Source organism: Myotis brandtii, unplaced genomic scaffold (assembly GCF_000412655.1).
Source record: "Myotis brandtii unplaced genomic scaffold, ASM41265v1 scaffold199, whole genome shotgun sequence".
Classification (NCBI taxonomy): Eukaryota; Metazoa; Chordata; class Mammalia; order Chiroptera; family Vespertilionidae; genus Myotis; species Myotis brandtii.
This window is the reverse complement of record NW_005357414.1, coordinates 105,648-123,853: the sequence shown is the minus strand read 5'-3', so window position 1 is coordinate 123,853 and position 18,206 is coordinate 105,648. Positions and strand designations below refer to the sequence as shown.

Genomic DNA, 18,206 nt, shown 5'->3' with positions numbered 1-18,206 from the left:
TTGTTAAATAATTCTGGAAGTAAATTAAATGTGCTTCCTTTCTGCAGGACTTTGCAGAACACTTAATATGCCAAAAAGCACCATGAATCTCTAAGAAAGGCATATATTTTGCAGCATTTTACAACCTTATTTGACCACAGAACCCTTTATGAGGAGCTTCTAGGGTCAGGAAGGTAGAGACAGTTCTTAGAATATACTTTGGGAAATATTGCTTGAAAAGTCTCCCTTCAGTGACTTCCAAGAGAGTAAAGGATAGAAATCATCTGGGTAGAATATCCACTCCTTTGGAAGGTCCCTATCTCTTCAGATAGACAAAAGGAAAGTGTCTGGGGTATTGAAAGCAGAAGGCCTCTCAGAACATCTCAGAAAATCTACCTTGACCATGTAAGAATCTCTTTATGTCAGTTCATTGAATCAACAAACATTTTACTAGTAGATCATCCACAATGTATCAGGAGCTGAGCATTAAAAAAAGTTAAGATTGCTTTAACTTTGCATAGTGGAGACAGTTTTCAGAGATAACATAACATGAACCAGGTGTTAAAATATAACTCCCAGGGGTTGGAGTAGACAGTGAGAGACATTTTAAAGAGAAGGAAAGTATCAACAGTGGCACTGATGCCTGACAAGGCATTGTTCTGCTCCCTTGAGCACTGCTCTTTAGCATTTTTGTACACCCACCATATCATACACTGGCATTTTGTAACTTGTTTCCCAAAGAAATAGGAGCCAATGTTTGAAGTAGTTGGAGAGGGATTGTCACTCTGTGTAGACTGCTATAGGATAAAAATCCACCCATCACTAGACTGGAGCTTGCTTACCTAGGAGGTGAAAGTGTCCCTTTATTTATTATTAGGAGTAGTCACAGAATGCCAAGGTATGGTATATCTCCACAAAAACGTTGGAAATTCAATCTAAGAATGATGGAGATAAAGTAAAGGGGAGAGAACTTTATCTATTATATATATTAGGGGCCCAGTGCATGAAATTCGTGCACTGGGGGGAGGTTCCTCAGCCCAGCTTGCCCCCTCTCACAGACTGGGAGCCCTCAGGGGATGTCCCCATGGGGAGCAGGCCTAAGCCACAGTCTGGCCTCCCTCTGCAGGAGGCGACCGGGCTGATCAGGGAAAGGCGCCAGACCCATCACCACGCTGCTGCAGCCACTGCCAGCCACCTCAGCCGCCAAGGTGTTTTCATCAACACAGACTCCAGTCCCTTCACCATGAAAAAATAACAACTTTCTTTAGGCATTTTCAAGATGTCTTCCATAGGATATGACATTTCTTTCTTTCTTTCTTTCTTTTTATCCAAAAAAAAACAATTTTTGAATAAAAAATTCAAAACAGATTTAGGAAATGTCATTGGTTATGCTATTAAAGTACCACCTATATTAATGAGGATATGTTTCCATTGATTTTTAGAGAGTGTGGAAGAGAGAGGGAGAGACAGAGAGAAATCAATGTGAGAGAGGGACACTTTGATTGGTTGCCTCCTACATGAGCCTTGACCTGAGCCCCAGCCAGGGAGGAGCCTGCAACCTAGGTACATGCCCTTGATCATAATCGAACCCGGACCCTGCGGTCGGCAGGCCAAGGCTCTATCCACTAAGCCAAACCGGCTAGGGCAGGATATGACATTTCTTAGCCCCTCCAGCAGCGGACCTTCGTTTTTTCCTCCAGGAGTGTGGTGGAAAAACCCTAGATCACCTTCTTGGATTCTTATAACCCAAGTTATCAAGAACACTGCAAGTGGTGGCATACAGGGAGCTTAGCCAATGAGCAGTCAGAAAAGGTGTTTATGCTCGAACTGGTTTGGATCAGTGGATAGAGCATCAGCCTGCAGACTGAAGGGTCCCAGGTTTGATTCCTGTTAAGGGCATGTACCTTGGTTGGGGAGTGTGCAGGAGGCAGCTGATCAATGTTTCTCTCTCATTGATGTTTCCAACTGTCTATCCCTCTCCTCTCTTCTCTTAAAAAAAAAAATCAATAAAATATATTTTAAAAAACATGAGGGGACATTGGGGGGATAAGGACACATTTCTAATATTTTATTTAATAAAGGGAAAAAAATTATGGAAAAAAAACAGAAAAGAAAAGGTGTTTCCTCTGCAGCTCATGAGCAGAGGACCAGACTCCGCGCCACCCACCCAAACAGGTCCATAGCACAGGCTGGTCAGCAGAGCGGCTTCTTCACCTGGGATCGCAGGGAGGCCTGGCCTGGCCTGTTCGCCCCGTGATGGGTGCCGGGCTGGGGGGCGTGGACCCAGGCCGCCACTTGGCGCCGGTGCATGCGCAAGCGGCCACGGGGCAGGAACATCTGCTTGGTGCCTGCTCCCGTAGGCCCGGAGTGGCCGGGGGCATTCTGGGACCCCAGCCGCTCAGGGCCTACACACGGGCCTACAGGCTAGGAGCTGCCTGGGTCCTGAGAATGATCCTGGGACCCAGGCCACTCGGTGCCTGTGTATGCAAATTAACCCGCCATCTTTGTCAGGTTAATTCGCATACTCACTCCTGATTGGCTGGTGAGCATTGCTGAGGGATGGTCAATTTAAATGTTTCTCTTTTATTATATAGGATATATATATATGAAAATGTCTGGCAATTTACACATTTATCTCATTTAATGATGAATTTATGCATACATATTTATATCATATGTCTTAATTTAAGAAGTACTTTCATATCCGTGATTTCCTTTAATCCTCATGAGAATCCTGTGAGCATGGGTAGGGCAGTTATGATCAGCCCCTTTGTTCAAACACTAATGGTATTTTATAAGTTAGAAAGTAATCCACACTTGTCTTCTCTTATGGGGGACACGCATTCTCTTTAGAGCCAACAGATCCAGCCACTGTTCCAATTCCCTTAGAACATTTTTTGTCATATATTTACAGCTCTCTGTGCTCAAGAGAATGGTGCATCTGTCTGAAGGAGACGCCTGACTGCATTCTTTCCCAGATATTAATATAGGTGGTACTTTAGTAGCATAACCAATGACATGAAGAACCTGATTTGGAAGAGAGCAGATGGCAGCATCTTTCTTGGGCTAATTTTAGGATCCTGAAACAGTTTCTTTCTCACACAAACCAGCAGTGGAACCTAAATAAAATAGCTATGTCACATGGACAAGGAAGAGAGAAAAAATGTGTAGTGTGAGGCAAGGACAATGAAACAGAGACTTCCATGCCTCCCCCAGATCTGACTCTTTTCATAGAATACAAGGGTCACTTCAACTTCTTTTCAACAAACTGATGCTGAATACCAATGTGAGGATATCTCAGAAGAAATGAGTGAGGAAAGCTCATTTCCAGTCACATGCATTGAACAACTAAGGTTGCATCATGTAATAAATAAATTCATATACATAAGAATGTAGGACCTAGGTCAGTGATGGCGAACCTTTTGAGCTCGGCGTGTCAGCATTTTGAAAAACCCTAACTTAACTCTGGTGCCGTGTCACATATAAAAATTTTTTGACATTTGCAACCATAGTAAAACAAAGACTTATATTTTTGATATTTATTTTATATATTTAAATGCCATTTAACAAAGAAAAATCAACCAAAAAAAATGAGTTCGCGTGTCACCTCTGACAAGCGTGTCATAGGTTCGCCATCACTGCCTTAGACAGTGGTTCTCAACCTTCTGGCCCTTTAAATACAGTTCCTCATGTTGTGACCCAACCATAAAATTATTTTCGTTGCTACTTCATAATCTCTCTCACCATTGATGTTTCTCTCTCTCTCTCCTTCTCCCTTCCTCTCTGAAATCAATAAAAATATATTTTTAAAAAATGAGTTCGCGTGTCACCTCTGACATGCGTGTCATAGGTTCGCCATCACTGACCTAGGTTATAATGAATCTTCTCTTAGAAGATAAGAAAGCTGAGGCTAAGTAACCATTTTACTTAGTAAGAAATAATCAGATTGAATTTCAAAGCCTCAGATTTCTGGTCCATTGATTTGTCTGCTGAAAAGACTTTCTTCCAAAATGAGACATAAAATATCAATAGTAATTATTGATATTTCCTTTAATCCTCAAACACATTAGTGTTTGAACAAAGGGGCTGATCATAACTGCCCTACCCATGCTCAAGAGGTGGAGGAAGAGTCCCCCAACCAGAAATTATGCCTGAGGTATAAGATGATCATCCAAGGATTTAGAACAAATGAGAAGAAAAGTAGTCTGAAAAAAAAAAAACCCTACCTGTTTTCCATCCAGAGTGTAGAGTTTTTTGACAACCCCAGTCTCTAGTTTGATGGCTTCAGTGATATCAGTGAGGACTTGCTCAAAAGAGTGGGCTGTTTTCTTGTTCAGAAGCACACGCACAGCCTTCCGAGGTTTCACCCCACTTCGGATGATGGTCACCAACTTGGGGCGCACAAAGTCTTTGTTCTCCCTGGCCTGGGCACTGTTGCTGCTAGCCAGGGATTGGGGGGCTTTCATGTTGGCAGATGTCTTCACATTGACAGACCAGTTGGGATTGACATTCTTGGTGTACTCCACCTTTTTAAAGAAGTTGTCTGAGGAACAAACATAGCTTTCCCCTAACGGAAGAAATAAGTGGTGATTAGTTTAATAGTAGGTATATGGACTATTCTAACCAAACTAATACACACTAATCTTGGAGTAAGACTTTTGGAAAAGTGGTAATAATAACCAACCTTAGGTACAATTCCTAATAGGGCTTTCTAACAACTTGGCTCATTCAAATTCAAGAGCAAGTAATTGAGAAAACATTATTCATTATAATGGCATACCTAGTTGAAAAATCCTATAAAATGATTTTCCCCAGGGCAATGAACACACCTAAGCATAATCTAACAAGTAGGGTTCTTAAGCTTGATACAGTTTTATTAGAATTGAAATGTTTATTTCTAAGATGTTTTTAACATCTAGGGGCATTACCATGGTGTTTCTCACATGTACATCTTATTTAATATTCCTGTACTATGTCTGGACTCATAGACCTGCTCCATTGTTGCATTATAAACCTAGGATAGCTTTCAAAGTTAATACATTTTTATTCCACACACACATACATATACACACACAAACACACAGAATATTCCTTGTGTCTGCAAGTCATAGCTTTTGCTTGAGAAATACTCGTCCTTGTTTTCACCACCCACATCTCATCTTTCTATCTTCCCAAATGCTGCACTGTGTAGTCAGGGCTGTCTTCACCAGTGCTCACCCTTGGCTGCTGCAAGTAATGAGGTGAAGATGTGAGAATATATTATACTGCCTGATTTATGGATTGGAGGGATCTAGTGTAAATTTCACATGTACCTGAGGCTAGAGGAAATGACTAATACAGCGGAAGAAACACAGGGGTCAGAGGCAAAAGGAGGGATTAGTCACCTGGGACTAGAAACTGGAATTTCTGAAGAGAGGTAGACTCAGCCTGGGGGAAAGAGTATTGGAAACTGGTGAATTTGTTGAGTGAAATACATTTGCCTCAAGGTATACAGAAGTTCATCCAGAGGTCAAGCCGCAGAAAATCAGTGGCATTTGATCAGGCTTAACCTATCAGTAATAACTCTAAATAAATAAGTAATTAGGTAAATAAATAAATAAATAAATAAATAAATAAACCTACCAACTCTAGCCAGTGCAAGGGAAGCATTAAACACAATTATAGTCTGATGGCTCTTCTTCCTTTGGTTTCAGCAGGGCAAGCATGCAGAGACATTCAGAAACACCAGGCTGATAATTCACTCCCTTTGCAAATATTGATTGCTTTTCTGTACCACCAAATTCTTTAAGCCACGTTAATTAATAAATTACTCAGTTAATGCTGAGAGAAGATTGAGTCAGAATCTCTAGGGCACCTTTGAGGACATTTATGAGGGTGTGTGGAAGGGGAGAATAAGTGGCTTCCAACGTATGCACAGTGGCCTCCAACACATCTTCAAATCCCTGAAGCTGCTAGTGTTCACTCCTGCTTTGTATGCAAGCACAGGCACCCTGTTGCACACACGCACACACGATAGGGTGTTCAAAGACCACAGCCAAAAGAAACCCTAATTTCTCTGGCTCCCTTGTTGACTAATCCTAACCAAACCCAGTTCAACTAGACTCTAGGGTCTTTAATTTGTGATTTAAAAGGATGAAAGGGGTGCTTTTCAATTCCCTCATATATTTACAGCCAATATCCCCTACATCTTAGAAATAGCCTATTGCCTTAACAGTTTCACTGGCACATTCCAAGAGGCCATGGCCATTATGTCAGATGTTTTCCATAACTTGTCATACACTTTAAAACTCTGTTAGACAACTGGTGGTGTAGAAATGTGTGAAGCTATATATTTATGATTTCACTCATCTACAGTCTCTTCTGGACAGTCAGCTGTGTAGCCCTATTAGGACTCTGTACTTTTTTTTGCTCCCATCTCTTAAACCTCTTAAGCCTCTGTACTATGAGTATGATTAAGCACCCCTAGATGCAAATGAACATGATGGCAGAGAGCTATGGTATCATATGGCACCCAAGAACTTTCCAAAGGGTCCGGCTCTCAGCCAAATCTACGTTAAGCACCTTCCAAAAGTACATTTCAGTCTCTCCACTCTCTCTCCTTTGGCCCCAATATGGAGTAATGGAAAAAGAGCAGCTGTTCTGATGTCAATCAGAATGAGGTCCCCAGTACTTCCTACTTGTGTATTGTTGGGCAAGTTACCTAACTTCCCTTGGCTTCAATTACTTGTCTGCAAACTGTGGATGATAATAACAATCCTTATCTCCTAAGGTTGTTCGGAGGCACAAGTCAGATGACATATGTAAAGTGCTGAGCTCAGAGCCTGGTACATAGTAAGCACTTGATAAATTCTAGCTATACTAGTGACATCTGAGTCCCTTCTAAAGGTCTATAAGAAATTTCTTTTTCTTTTTTCCATCCCAAATAAGCTTTACCATAACAAACCTGTTATGGTAATTAAATGTTAAAGAAATAGGTGCTCACCACTGAGGACTCTCTAATTCTACTACTGGAAAGACATCAAATGTGCTATTTCTCTAGACCCAGGCTTCCTTGTTCTGATTTTGCAAATGTCTGTAACATCTGCTGCCAGAGTTCAGTATTTCCTGTATATCCAGTTGCCTGGCACTTGGAGCTGGGTGAGGTGTGTTGTACCTTTACACAGCTGGGTTCCCATTCTGCCACAGCTTCCAAGGGCCATTTCCCACCCATTGGGAACCAAAAGGAAAGCTGGCTTTAGAGAGCAAGCAAGGTGAAAATTTGCTGGAGTTGACAAAGTGCTTTAGTATGAGGGATTAAGGAAATGAAGTCATGGAAGTACAGCTGAAAAGGCAGGAAGGGAATGAGATGTGGGTTCAAGATGATCTAATGTCTACCTCCCTCCACTTTCAGGATGGCTCCATTTTCAAAATTATTAAACATTTTCTCAGTGCGAAATACTTCTGCCTGGGCTTTCTCCTTTTTTCTGGGGCTTCACTACTCAAGAAGAAACATATTAAATGATACTTCATGGTATTATCATACCTACTAATGATGCATCTCTCCCAGTTATCCTAAGATCCTCCTCTTTGGCAATGTGCTTGCTTTAGTAGTCAGAGGATAAATTAGTGAGAAGATGTTCTCATCTCATTGGAATAAATGAACTATGGCAAAGAAACTGAATCATAGCTAAGGTCACCATACAGCTCAGATTTTCTAAAAAGACTGTCTCAATTATAAATATTTTGTCCCCTGTTCTGCATAATAATGCTCAAAATGTATACCCCTAAAATTGTTCTGGACACTCACATACAAGAAATTGGGGAAAGATTTAGGCAAGATAAGAGGGAAGGAGAAAGATTCAACAATGAACACTAAGCAAGACAAAAGAAAATGTCATTCATGGACTTCCTTTGTTGGGAATACAGCTAATAAGGGCCATTTTCTATATGACTTTGCTAAGACCCTTAGTGTAACCAAGGATATGTGGGAAAGCTGACATCAATAACCTGACTTTGGTCCCAAATTTTCCCCTTGCTACTTTCAGTATGTAGAAGCAGACAGTAGACTAGAGACATTAGACAAAGGAGTGCCACAAGGACAGAGTGATTATTCAATGATTGCTTTTTTATTTAATTTTAGCTATATATTCAATAATGTGGCAATTTAAATATATAATATGTTCTATGCTCCATTATTCCTTTTATCTACAAAGCAAAAAACTAAAACAAGGAGTTCTGCATTCCTATGAACTCCCACCACTGTAGTTAGCTGTAGGGGACCATCAAGATAACCTAATCCAGTATTTGCCCAAGTCTAAGTGCTCATAAGAATTACCTGTGGAGATTTGTAAGCACATACACTCTGGAGCCCTAGCCCTGGGGCTTCTAACACAATAGATCCAGGGTGTGGGCCAGGAATTTATATTTTTCTAAAGCTCTAAAACAGCGGTTCTCAACCTGTAGGTTGCGACCCCTTTGGCGGTCGAACAACCCTTCCCCAGGGGTCGCCTAAGATCATCCTGCATATCAGATATTTACAATATGATTCATAACAGTAGCAATATTACAGTTATAAAGTAGCAACGAAAATAATTTTATGGTTGGGTCACAACATGAGGAACTGTATTTAAAGGGTCAGAAGGTTGAGAACCACTGCTCTAAAAGATTCTTAAAGACAGCCAGGTTTGGGAACCACTAGCCATTCCAACCCCTCACTAGCATCATCATCATCATTACTATTTTTACATCATTAACAATAATGGTACCTTGTAGCTATAGTTTTACTTTGTCATTGTGTTTCCATACCCATTATCTGTTTTTATTCTCATAACCACTATAATAGATATAGAAGTTAGGTGTTACTAGTTTTATTTTATAGATAAGTATATTACACTAGAGGCCCGGTGCACGAAAATTCTTGCACTGGGGGGAGTGGGTCCCTCAGCCCAGCCTGCACCTTCTCGCAGTCCGGGACCCCCCGGGGGATGTGCGACTGGGGAGCAGGCCTAAGCCATTAGTCAGACATCCTTAGCGCTGCTGTGGAGTGGGAGAGGCTCTCGCCACCGCCGCTGTGCTGACCAGCCATGAGCAAGCTTCTGGCTGAGTGGCGCTCCCCCTGTGGAAGCGCACTGACCACCAGGGGGCAGCTCCTGTGTTGAGCATCTGCCGCCTGGTGGCCATTGCGCGTCATAGTGACCAGTCGTTCCACCATTAGGGTCAATTTGCATATTTCCCTTTTATTATATAAGATATTCACACTCTACATAGTCCTGTAATTCACCAGGGAGTATTACCACTGCACCCAGGAGTGGTAAATGAGAGGAGTTCAATATAGCAAGACTCAAAAGGATCAAAAGAAAAGGAAGCTACAGCCTTCAGAATTGCATGTATACTTATTACAATAAGTATATTATAGTAAGTATACTATGAAATGTGCTTTATATATACATGGAATATTCCTCAATAAAAAATTGAAGTGTTGAAAGATGGTATAGTATGGATAAACCTTGTCAACAGTTTTCTAAGTGAAAGAAGCCAGTCATCAAAAAGTACATGGTGTATGATTCAATTTATATAAAATGTCCAGAACTGGAAAATCTATAGAGACATAAAGTAGATTCATTGTTGCTTAGGGCTGGAGAGAACAGGGGAAATAGTGGCAGCTAATTGCTACACAGCTTCTTTTTTAAAATATATTTTTATTGTTGATAATATTACAGATATCTCCCATTTCCCTCCCCCCTTTACATGGTTTCTTTTCAGGGTGATCAAAATTAGATTATGATGATGGTTGCACCACTTGGTAAATTTTCTAAAAATCATTGAATTGCACACATAAATGGATGAAATTTATGGTATAGAAATTGTACCTTAGCAAAGTTGTTTTTTTAAGATAAGTTATTTTAAAGAGAACATTAGTCATAGTGATAATGAGGACAAACGTATAGTCATGTAGCTAACCAGCCATAAAGTAGGATGACTCAAACAGCAATTGCTACCCTTTATTCAGTGCTACTGTGTGCCAGGCAGAATACTAAACTCTTGATAGCCATTGTCTTATTTAATTGTCAAAGCAGTTATTCCCACTTTGCAGATGAGTAACTGAGGCTCAGGACATCAAAATGGTTTCCCGGAGGTCACAAACTAGCAGTTAACAGATATTGGATTTGAAACAAATCTGAATCCAAATATTTCTGTTGCCATTATTATCTTCTGCCTCTAAGACTATAATCCAATGCCCCTGATTCTTCACCCAGGGATCTTTCCAAACATTTTCCATTTGAAATCTCATAGGAAGCCATGTATATGATTTTTTAAAGCTTTCATTCAACTTCTTCCAAAAGTTACCAAAATGAGAGACTTCTGCCCTGTATTCCTACATGGGGAGTTACAAAGGACAAAAAGGGAGGAAAAATGCCCCTTTTATTTACCCTCCTTATGGCAATGCCCCTTTTTTCCTCGCTCTTGTAGTGGAAAAACCAGTCACATTTACCAACATTATCCCAGAGATACCCCATAATTTCCTTGTCTAAGTGGGCAGTACTCAGGGGAGGGAGTGGCAGCAGTGAGGGCCACTGCAGCTTGTGGTTGTAGATGACATGAATAAATGCAACTGAGACATATTCATACTCTACATAGTCCAGTAATTCACCAGGGAGTGTTATCACTGCACCCAGGAGTGGTAAATGAGAGGAGTCCAATCTAGCAAGACTTAAAAGGATCAAAAGAAAATGAAGCTCCAGTCTTCAAAATTACATGTATTACCTATACTGAACTGAGATTCTCTCTTTCTCTCTCTCTCTCTCTCTCTCTCTCTCTCTCTCTCTCTCACACACACACACACACACACACACACACACACACACATTTTGGGGTGGGGAATCAAAGACCAACATCTTATACTTGAGTAAGACATGTTAAAAATAGATTGGGAGCAGGGGAGAATCTGTGCATGACAACTTTCTTTTATCAAACACAAGACCATTCTAATTCTTGCTTTAATGCAATGTCACTTGGCTCAGAAGTCTGTGGTAGTGTCAATTATGGTCTTTGGAAGATCACAGCTAGTGAAAATGAGGACATATTGGGTGATGTGGGATGCTTTGTGAAAATTATTACAGAATAAAACCCTCCAATTTGACTCAAATGTGTATTTTACAGTGACAAAAGACAAACATTTTATTGATTACTCTGTTGGACAGCTCCCTCAATCTAGCTTGAAGCCCTTCTTCCAGTTTGCCCTGATTCTCCTTTATTTTAAGATATACACTAGGACGGCTAATCCTTCAATGCTCAGAAAAAGCCTAGGATTAACCTCTACCTGGCCATTTAGCACGTGATCAAATAACCTAAGCCTCCTCAGCATTGTTTTCCAAGGTCAGTTAGTTATGTAGAAAAACCTTAGACTTGAACCCTAAGACCTAAATCTAGTAGCCATATGGACACTGTATCTTATAAGTAACCGGTCCTAAATTACTTGACCTTACTTTGGAAAAAGCAGCTACTTGCAAGAATGTGATCTCATACAAGGGAAGCCCTCATGCTCCTTTGTCTGGGAACACAAGAAACCTAGAAGCAGTGAAGCGGAGGCGGAGCACTCTCACACCAAGTCATTGAATGTGCTGTTTCTGCTTCCTTGTTGGCTGTTTCATAATTGATTTCCCTAGGGATCTGCCTGCTCTAAACACACCTTTGCTCAGGGAATGGAGGGAGTGAGGAGTGAAGGCTGGAGAAGGGGGAGAGGTTGTGCAGGGTCATTTTCATTATCACCACTTCTTGAGGCTGTCCTTGAAAGCATTGTGTTCTGGTTAAACTGATCACATATGTCATATAAAATTAAAAGTGGGGGTAGGAAGGCATCCTCAATATAATTTATTTGATAAAGTAAAGTAGAATGCACCTCAGGATCTATTTTCTAAATGACTACCAAAAAAATACTTTATGAATGAGCAAGTTTTGGTAAGAGCTCAGCCCCTGTTTTTGGGTGTGTACACAGACAGGTTGTCAGGATTTTCAGCAATCTAGTCATAAAATTCAATTGCAAAACCAAAATGTAGAGAGGATTTGAAAGGGTCTAGGTACAGTTAGTCAGTTCCTATTCTAGTAGGAATAGTCCTTATTAAAATACCAGGAATACCTACAGCTTTCTTTTATATTTCTCTCAATGACCTCAGCCTTAGGGACACACCCTGAAATGGGCTTTTTAGAAGCAACAGCTGAGCAATGACCACTTACCTAAAAGCATAATCCTTTGTGAACATATTCAAGAAGTTCTACTTTTAGGATGCATATTTCCAGAGTTGCAATTCACAAATAGTCTCTTAGCAGTTCAAAGGACATTTGAGTATATTTTCTTTCTGTTAACCCAATCAAACTTATTTCATCACTTAACACCCTTAATGATTTCATTGTCTGCCTTGATAGTACTACTTAGAGTTAAATATTAAGATCTAGAGTAAATGACACACAGTTCAGGTTTTCCTTTGTAAACCCTCATGGATAAGCACAATGTATTATCACCGCAATCTACACTTGAACCCCAGCAGAGACTGAAGGCCATGAAGGGTAATCGCTAATGGCTCTGTTGATGCCTATAGAATCAGAAGCCTGAGCATCAATGTGCTGTTTGGCAAATATATTTCCTAATTTCTTTCAATGAAATCCAAAAAATGTAACCATTACCAATGATGCCACCTCCCACCAAAGGCCACCACCCACTCCTCGAATTACCTTCCTCAAGTTCATCCATGCTTCCAATTTTCCTGGATCCATCAATGGTGTAAATGTAACGCACTCCCTGAGGCAGGTTGATGTTGTCAGACAGAGACCGAGTCAGGTCAGCCAGCAATGCATCAAAGCTGCGGAAACGGTCAGAGGACACAGCGTACACAATCCCCTTGAAGTAGCGGTCCCCATTGCGGTAGAAACGTACCTTCTTGGCTTTCTTCTCATTGCTCAGTGCCTGCAAGGTTCTGGTTCGGTAGAAGCTACAATGGGCGCTGTGAGTGGGGCTAGGCAGCCCATTCATCCGTGAGCCTCGCATGTTCCTGGATGCCTTATCTCTTTCGTCAAAATGTCCAAAATCAAGTTCCATATTTTAGTGGAACCTCAAATACCTGAGTATTGGAGAAAAGGGTCAGGGTGAAAAGAGGAAAGAAAAAACAGTGGGGAGAAAAAAAATCAAATATTAGCCAGATCCAAATCTGCAATCTGCTGCTTGTGAAAAGAGCTGGTTGAAAAAAGCCAGTGACCCATCTGCTGCTTGCCCCTGAGCTGCAGGAATATTGATCTTAATAGAGAAGAAGGAGGGGCTAAGGGGGTGCTGGTGGTTGTGGGGGTTGGGGTGAGAGATGGAGACAGGCACTTTGGGCACTGTTCCAAACAGAGAAGTGGGAGGGATGTTGAAATAGCTTGAAATCCTGGGACCTACTGACACTGGCTCCTATCAAATTGTAACTTCGGGCTAAATACATTAAAACCGGCATCTGTTTCCTCACACATGCTCACATGACTAACAGTTGAATATGAATCCATAGCCTAACAAAATTCCCCTTGAAGAGAATAGGAGCTAGCCAACGTTAGCATCTCTAGCTTAGGAAACAATTTTTGCATCTCAGTAAAATGACTATGAAGGGGAGTGTTTTAATTTTATTCCAAACTCTCTTTCCTATTCTAATGTGTGCATACCCTCCCCCCAGAATAAGCCTTGAGTAAGAGTCTCCTCTAAAGGGGCAGCCTCCAGGGAATAGCCAGTGTCTTTGTGCTATTCATCAAACCCTTTCCCCACCAAGCTGGTACAGCTATACAACATTCATAAGAAATAAGCTAGGGGAAAAAAGGATTAGAAAATTCAGTTACTTAACAATTTATTAGCTTTGCTTCCCTCTGGTTCCATTTAGTAACAAAATCCTCTTCTTTTTTTTTATATGCTTTATCCCCCTTCCCACCAATGCAGCCCCACCTCTTAACAGAATAATTTAATTGTTTCAAAGATTCCCAAATGCATCTCTGATCAGCATATGGGGTCTTTAGAAGCAAGCACACCTTTCATTGTTCTGTAGTTCTAACCTGACTGAAGGGGCATTTTGCCTTCACAGCAGGCAATTCACCCCAAACGTGTCTATTGCCCAGGTGTGTTACAAGAGGAGGAAAAGATGGTCATCTGTCAGATTTGCTTTCCCCTTCTGTTGAACAACAACAACAAAAAATCAAAACATGAAACCAAATTCAACAGAAGTCTCAAAAGCTAGCAAAGGTAGTGACAGCTTAGGAAACAAACTATTAACATGCATCTCACAGATGGGGATAAAAGGACTCACAAAGCAAGCAGAGCTCAGCTGCTACACACTGCCACATTGAGATATTTGCAAGGGACCAGAAGGATATGAGATAAAGGAGGACTGCTGCCTAGTAGGTTTTCCAGGCTCAGTCCCCTTTTTCTTCCAGTGTCACCATGACCTGTGCTGAGCTCAGCATTGTCTGTCAGACAACCTGCAGTGGTAGAGACCCCACCTCCTCAAGACAAGTAGCAAGCATTTCCCCAGGCGTGCTAGCAATGCTTGGCTCTAGTGTCAGGGTGGTATTATTCTAAATCGACATCACAGTGAAAACAAAGGAACATCAAACTCACTTTTTCAAAGGAAAATTCCAGGTAGAGGCTTAGGAAACAAATCCAAGAATAAGGGAGGAGGCAAAAAGAGACAGAGCGAGAGAGACAGAGGGGTGGAGAAAAAGAGAGAGAAAGAGAGAACTTTGCCTTGTGCTTTTCCCGTTTGACATCTGTTACATTCTTCCTGAAAATAACTTGAAAGCCCCACTCACCGGTTTTCTGCTGGTTGGGTGGAGATGCTGAGAGAAAGAAAACCAATCTCTCTGTGCCTTTGTTGTCTGAGCTCCAAGCAAGAAATTCCTGCCAGGGTGGATAGATGCCTTCTAGGTCCTAGTGCCTTGCCCAGCATCTCCCCTATACTCAGGCTTAGTGAATCCCCCAACCTCCTATGATTAATTGCATGTTTTTTTTTCAATTTTCAGCCTGCATTAACAACTAGAAAGGTTTCATTTATAACCAACAGGAAATTGCAGGGTAGCAAAAAGATTGGACAGGCAAGTTTAGAATGCTCTAATGAGCAATATGCTAGCCTTTTCTTTTAACGAATTGGTAATTTCACTTGACCAAAATCTTGACTTAATCTGCCTGGGGGGCTGGACACAGTCAAAGCAGGCTTCTTAGAAATTGTCAATATCTTCCTTTCACCTTCTTGAGAGAAAACAATTAAATCGGCAAGTTATTTAAGGAATTTTAGTCTGTACATCCAACAACTGGGTATTTTTTTAAATGAGGACAATGGAACAGACTAAGAGGGAGTAGGAAACAGACAAGACAAGGGGAAAGAGTTCCAGATTTCATAGAGGATAGAGTTGAAAAAGGACCCCAAAGACCTTTTAGCTTTGGTTAATGGGATCTGCGAAATTTACCTTTGAGAGTTTGAAACTTAAAATCCAACCCAGAGACCTTTCTATGTGAACGGAGTCTGATGGCTACAAGATAAATATTAACAGCTTTCTCCTCGAATGTCCTATTTGTTACTAATTGGCTTATTTATATCAGATATATTATAAAGAGCAAGGAAGCGTCCAAATTGAATTTATTAAATCTAGCCAAACTGTAAGATGAAAGAAGAGAAAGATGAGAGACTAAAGTGGGGTGGGCTACCATTTTCACAACTGAGGTTTCATGTATTAATATTTAACAGACTTGAACTATCATGGTTCCATTTTTACTTGGCTTCCAGGAAGCTCAGAGACATTAGTATGCTCAGTAATTATCTTATATCTAATTCCAAGTATAAGTAACCCTTTTCACACACACACACACACACACACCAGGAGTTTTTCTCAAATATATATACATATATATATATGGCTATTGAGGGTTTACAGTTAAGCACTTTATGTGTATGTGTTTTACTGTAAGCTGCCTCAAAGTTGGATAAAAATATGATTATATGATTTTTCTTCTCTGGAAGGTGTTGGCTTAGCAAAGCCTAAATTATCTATGTTAGCTGGGTGGTCAGCCTCAAGTGCACAACCAGTATAGCCAAGTCCCCCTTGCTGCTGCACTCCTGGTTTCTAAATAAGTTCTTGAGGGAACTGCATGTGTCTTTTTCATTTGTTTCTGCCTTAAATTGTAGTCACCTCTTGAAAAACCAGGGTTATTCAGGTCAGGTGCACAGAAATATCAAGGAATGGGAGTAGAGAAATATGGAAATTCCAATCAATGATTGCAACATCCTGTCCAGCAAGGCCAATATCTTAATTTTTTTCTTGCATCATAAGCATTCTGTAAATATAAGCAATTCATTTTGCATCAAAAGAAAAAAATAATTTTATTTCCAGTGAGGATATAAGAATAGATAGATTTTTAAAACTTAAAAAAGGGGAATTTAGAGTAGATATTAGAGAAAATGTCCTCATGGTATAAGATTTGCCACACTACAGTGGAAGCTGCAAACTGTTTCTAAAAGACAATCTAGAATAGATGGCTTTGTTTGTTTTACACATACCAGAGAGCAGGGGGGTGAACAAAATCAGTTTCCAAGTGTGAGGTATGTGGATGTTAAGGTGTTCTTTGTTGTCTGAGTTCCAAGGAAAAAGGTTCTGTGTTCAAAAGCCTTTCAAAGTTGATGTGCTACACAAAATTAGGTTTTTTTATCATGAAATTTCTCAGGGCCTTTAAGATTCTTAAAATATGACACAAGTCTCCAAAAAGACAACTTAGTATAAAGAGTTTACCAGGCTTTTTTTAAAGCTCAGAACCCACCCACCTTTAGCCCCAAGTATCTTATGGACTAATGTTCTGTGGAAAAAACTTTTGTAAAACCTGGACTAGATCATCTTGATACTGGGGAAGGGCATGTAATAAGAAGAGAGCCATAGTGCTTAACAATTAATCACCTTACTAACTACTGATGAGAAGTTTTCTTACAGATCTTGGGAAACTGGAGGATGAAACAAGCCTTTAAAAAGATAAGATGCCTCAATGGGTCCATTACTCAGAAAATAAATATATTTTGAGAACAGACCAAGGATAGGACACACTTTGATTGCTGTACCTGAACCCTGACCCCCTACAGGAGTTTTTCTCAGGAATGCTGACCATTCTCTGGTCCCAGGAACAGGCTGAGCTGTTTGTAACATCATAGAAGATTAACCACCTTGTTATTGAGCTCCTGAAAGCCGGACTGCAGACCGTACTCTCCCCCTTCCCTGTTACAGTATCCTTGCAGCTAATTTTCTACTTCATGTGCGTATATAATCAGCCAACTTGTGAGGGGGATCAGAGCAGACTTTCCAGGGTGACTGACTGCTTTCCCCATACTGCTGGCATCATTGGAATAAATGCTCATATATGATTCAACCCCATCTCTGGTTAATTTGGCTTAAGTAGTGACTGGCGGCCTCAGACCCATTGTGCCTGGTTTAAATCTCACAAACATATATTTTTCTCAAAGAACTCTCATCTACTCACTAAGACATTTTCTCTCCCATCTTTAGAGAAGGATCACTGGCAGAAGAGAGGTATCAGGCATGAGTTCAGGGGGAAAGTACTTCTTTGTGTATGGAAGTCAACGTTGATGATCAAGGAAACATTGTGGTCAAGGGTTCAATGATTAAAGGAAAAGTATAAAAACTCCACTGTGAGAAATGCAGCAGTAAGACTTTTTGAGTACTTACCATGTGACCAGTACCACAGACAAGATGCACAGTAGGAGACATCAGTCACTGCTCCTGAGGGGCTTGAATATTCATTGAGGAAACAGGACAAGAATATGAATCTTTATAAAATCATGAAGAAGGAATTAGATCTTTCTTGATATGCTGTGGTCTGGGTTACTCAAACTCAGTTTAAAGATCAGGGTCAGGACATAAGACCATCCATCATATGGACATACACATACACACAGAGAGAGAATCATTAGTTTATATTACCCATGAAAAAAAAAAAGAATAGGATCTGGGGTGGGGTAGATAAACAAGAAATAAGGTTGGAAATATATCCAAATTATTTATGGTGATCATAAAACTATAAAGTACATAGGAAAAAGTCCAACAAATATCTGTAGGAACTTTATTGAGAAAATAAAAATTATTGAGAAACATAACAGAAGCTGTAAATAAATGTAGAGCCAGAACATACTCATGGATGGCAAGATGCAATATTGTAAAGATATCATCCCGAGTAATGTATA

General features: G+C 40.5%; 1 protein-coding gene across 5 annotated transcripts in view; it reads right to left on the bottom strand.

Moving 5' to 3' along the window:
* Positions 1-14,851, bottom strand: part of DCX (doublecortin) — a 159,842-nt gene extending 144,991 nt beyond the window's left edge. For 2 of the 5 annotated variants that reach the window (XM_005865189.2, XM_005865191.2), the window contains exons 1-3: positions 14,779-14,851; positions 12,688-13,073; positions 4,206-4,546 (exon numbers count right to left, since the gene is read on the bottom strand). In XM_005865189.2, the coding sequence (XP_005865251.1) occupies positions 4,206-4,546; positions 12,688-13,051 (705 nt within the window). In that variant the 5' untranslated portion in view covers positions 13,052-13,073; positions 14,779-14,851. Of the gene's footprint in view, positions 1-4,205; positions 4,547-12,687; positions 13,377-14,587; positions 14,665-14,778 lie in introns of those variants that run through there. The other 3 variants (XM_014538813.1, XM_005865190.2, XM_014538812.1) reach the window with 3 other exon arrangements.
* Between the last annotated feature and the right edge of the window lie 3,355 nt (positions 14,852-18,206).